This window comes from Mesitornis unicolor, unplaced genomic scaffold (genome assembly GCF_000695765.1).
Source record: "Mesitornis unicolor isolate BGI_N332 unplaced genomic scaffold, ASM69576v1 scaffold21273, whole genome shotgun sequence".
Lineage (NCBI taxonomy): Eukaryota > Metazoa > Chordata > Aves > Mesitornithiformes > Mesitornithidae > Mesitornis > Mesitornis unicolor.
The window spans coordinates 1-3,181 of NW_010174236.1; the positions used below are offsets into that span (position 1 = coordinate 1).

Consider the following 3,181-nt stretch of genomic DNA (forward strand, 5'->3'; position numbering starts at 1 on the left):
GAAAAGGCTGAGGTACTTAATGCTGCCTTTGACAGCAGTCACAAGTGGTGTTCACCAGGACTTAGTTTTGGGGCCAGTTCTGTTTAACATCTTTATCAATGATGTGGATGAGAAAATCGAGTACACCCTCAGTCAGTTTGCAGATGACACTAATTTGATCTGCCTGAGGGTAGGAAGGCTCTGCAGAGGGACCTGGCCAGGCTGGATCGATGGCTGAGGGCAAATGTGTGAGGTTCAACAAGGCCAAGTGCCGGGTCCTGCCCTTGGGTCACAACAACCCCATGGACGCTACAGGCATGGGGAGGAGTGGCTGGAAAGGCCCTGGGGACGTTGGTGGACAGTGGCTGAACATGAGCCAGCAGTGCCCAGGTGGCCGAGAAGGCCAACACCATCCTGTCTTGTACCAGCACTGGTGTGGCCAGCAGCAGCAGGGAAGTGATTGTGCCCCTGTGCTGGGCACTGGTGAGGCCACCCCTTGAATCCTGTGTACAGGTTCAGGCCCCTCACTCTTAGGACACTGAAGGGCTGGAGCGTGGCCAGAGAAGGGCAATGGAGCTGGGGAGGGGTCTGGAGCACCCGAATGATGGGGAGCAGCTGAGGGAGCTGGGCTTGTTGAGTTTGGAGGAGACTGAGGGGAGACTTTAACCCCTCTACTGCTCCTGAAAGGAGGGGGTATTGAGGGGGGGGGTCAGTCTCCTTTCCCATGTAACCAGTGACAGGACAAGAGGAAATGGCCTCAAGTTGTGCCAGGCGAGGATTAGATTGGATATGAGGAAAAATTTCTCTACTAAAGGAGTGGTCAAGCACTGGCAGGGGCTGCCCAGGACAGTCGTGGAGTCCCCATCCCTGGAGGGGTTCAAGAAATGCCTGGATGTGGCACTTGGGCACATGGTTTAGTGGCCATGGTGGGGTTGGGTTGATGGTTGGACTGGATGAGCTTAGAGGTCTCTTCCAACCTTAATGATTCTGTGAACTCATAGCATGTATAGTGCTATGTATTTGCTTATTAATAACAGCAGCAATGAATGACTGATGTTGGGTCCCACCACAGGAAGCAGTCACCAGTTGTCTGAAACGATCTTTCAAATCTGAAATATGCAGTAGGTGAATGAGTTCACCCTTTGCAGTTTTTCGTTCCATGTTGGCCCTTGTTCGTCAGGGTTTTTGTGACTTTCCATTCAGTGGAACTTAAAAAGTTTCTATGGAAAACCCAAGCTCAGCAATGTTCTTCCAAGTGAATGCTGAACCAAATCCTGCAGTTCTAGTAATTTTCTTGCAGTATGAATTCAGTGTGCTCTGTATATAAGAAAACAGCAGATTTTGTGATTTCGGCGATCTTTTTATCCATCTTATTGTGGATGAAGCAAATTAATGCCTTTTTATTTTCTCAGTGTGACAACTATGAAATCCGTCCTGGGAAGCACCTTGGAGTGTGCATCTCCGTGGCAAACAACAGGTTATTTGTTGGGTCAATTCCAAAGAATAAGACTAAAGAAAATATATTGGAAGAGTTCAGTAAAGTCACAGGTAAGACCCTCTTAACGAGTTTTTCACATTGATGCCCAAAATACTATTCAGTCTCTCTGTTTTGTAGATGTCTTTATTTGACAGATGTGTTCGGCTATCTTTTAAATTATCTGCAAGTTGGATTTCAAGTTTGTTTCTGGTAGAAATCTTCTATATCAAATATATTTTATGGTGGAGCGTAAAGGGACCAGTGTTTGTTACTGATCGTAAAATGAGTGATATTGTACGTTTACAGTTTGAGGTGGAAACAGCACAAATGAATGCAGAAAACAAGGTGAAGGTCCTAATTCTGTACCTCTTCTTGGTTCCTGTTGAAGGCTCTGTCTTCAGCTGGATCTGCAGTAGATTCTGCTTTCACAACTGAGAAGTTTCTGGGGAAGACTTTAAGACATGTATTGAGGAATGATGGGGAGGAGGGAATACTAACTCATTTTAGAGGGAGTATTACTGTAGAAATAGTTAGAGATTAATTTGTGTGCTACTTCTTCAGTATTGTTCCCCAGTTTATGCAGCAGCAGGAAGAGAAGTCAGCTCATCACTGGAAGAGTGCTTCTGGCTTAAATAAGGGATTGAGGTCTTGATCGCTGCTCTTGTTCCTGTAGGAGAGTTTTAATCTACTGCTTCCTTTCTAGGATTGCTTTTTATAAGTACTTCAGGGAAGTGATGGAAACAAAAGGTGAATATTCATTTAGTTCTCTCCTCTTTTTGGAGAGTTGTGGAAGAAATTCTTTCCAGCTTCCTGTGGAGGCAGGGGAGGTGCCTCGTCTTAATGCTGACTGCATTTCAAAAATGTAAAAATGATAAAACAAAATACAGAAGACTTCCACTGTGTGAACTGTTGATGTTTTGCAGGGCCTAATTGTGAGGTAAGTTTGTTCTGGGGAATTTCACCTGCTAGGTGACCTGTTTCTGGGTAAAATTGGATGGATACCTGGTATTTGTTTTGCTTTTCTTCTGCTCCATCCCCCTTTCAGGTGTTAAATTCAAAGGCTGTGTACTACAAGAAGCAAGTGAAGGCATTTTAGAGTAGACTCTAGATTTTTTTTTTGTTTTCTTTCCTTTTGAAGCTTAATACTAAAGACCTGTTTTTCAGAGGGTTTGGTGGACGTAATTTTATATCATCAACCTGATGATAAAAAGAAGAATCGAGGGTTCTGCTTCTTGGAGTACGAGGACCACAAGTCAGCAGCACAAGCTCGCCGCCGCTTGATGAGTGGGAAAGTAAAAGTGTGGGGAAACGTCGTGACGGTGGAATGGGCTGATCCGGTAGAGGAACCTGATCCAGAGGTCATGGCAAAGGCAAGTACAAACTGGAATGGTTGCTCTTGTGCTTTGGGAGGAATTGCTTTATGACAGTGACAGCGGTTTGTTCCAGCTGAGCAGTGCTAGCTGTGAGGCACAGAAAGCAGTGAGAGGGCATTTTCATAGCCATGCAAACTGGCATGGTCCAAGCGCTGCAAATGAGCTGCCATCGTAAGCCATCAGGAACGTGCTGTTGTAATTACTGTTCACGTTTCAACTAGTCCTGTACACCCGTGTCCTCGCGGATCGCCACATTGGTCTGTTCATTATCTGCTGCTGCTAACAAGTGCTAGGTGGGTATTTTGTAAACATGTTTTCCAGAGTGAGACAAAGGTGAAATTCAGTGTAGGGA

The 3,181-nt window shown here is 45.4% G+C and overlaps 1 protein-coding gene across 1 annotated transcript in view; it reads left to right on the top strand.

Annotated features, from left to right (window-relative positions):
• Nucleotides 1-1,391: 1,391 nt before the first annotated feature.
• HNRNPR (heterogeneous nuclear ribonucleoprotein R) overlaps nt 1,392-3,181 on the top strand; it is a gene marked incomplete at its 5' end in the record, with an annotated part of 5,922 nt that continues 4,132 nt past the window's right edge. The window contains 2 exons of the mRNA XM_010180987.1: nt 1,392-1,527; nt 2,621-2,826. Coding sequence (XP_010179289.1) covers nt 1,392-1,527; nt 2,621-2,826 — 342 coding nt within the window. The remainder of the gene's footprint in view (nt 1,528-2,620; nt 2,827-3,181) is intronic.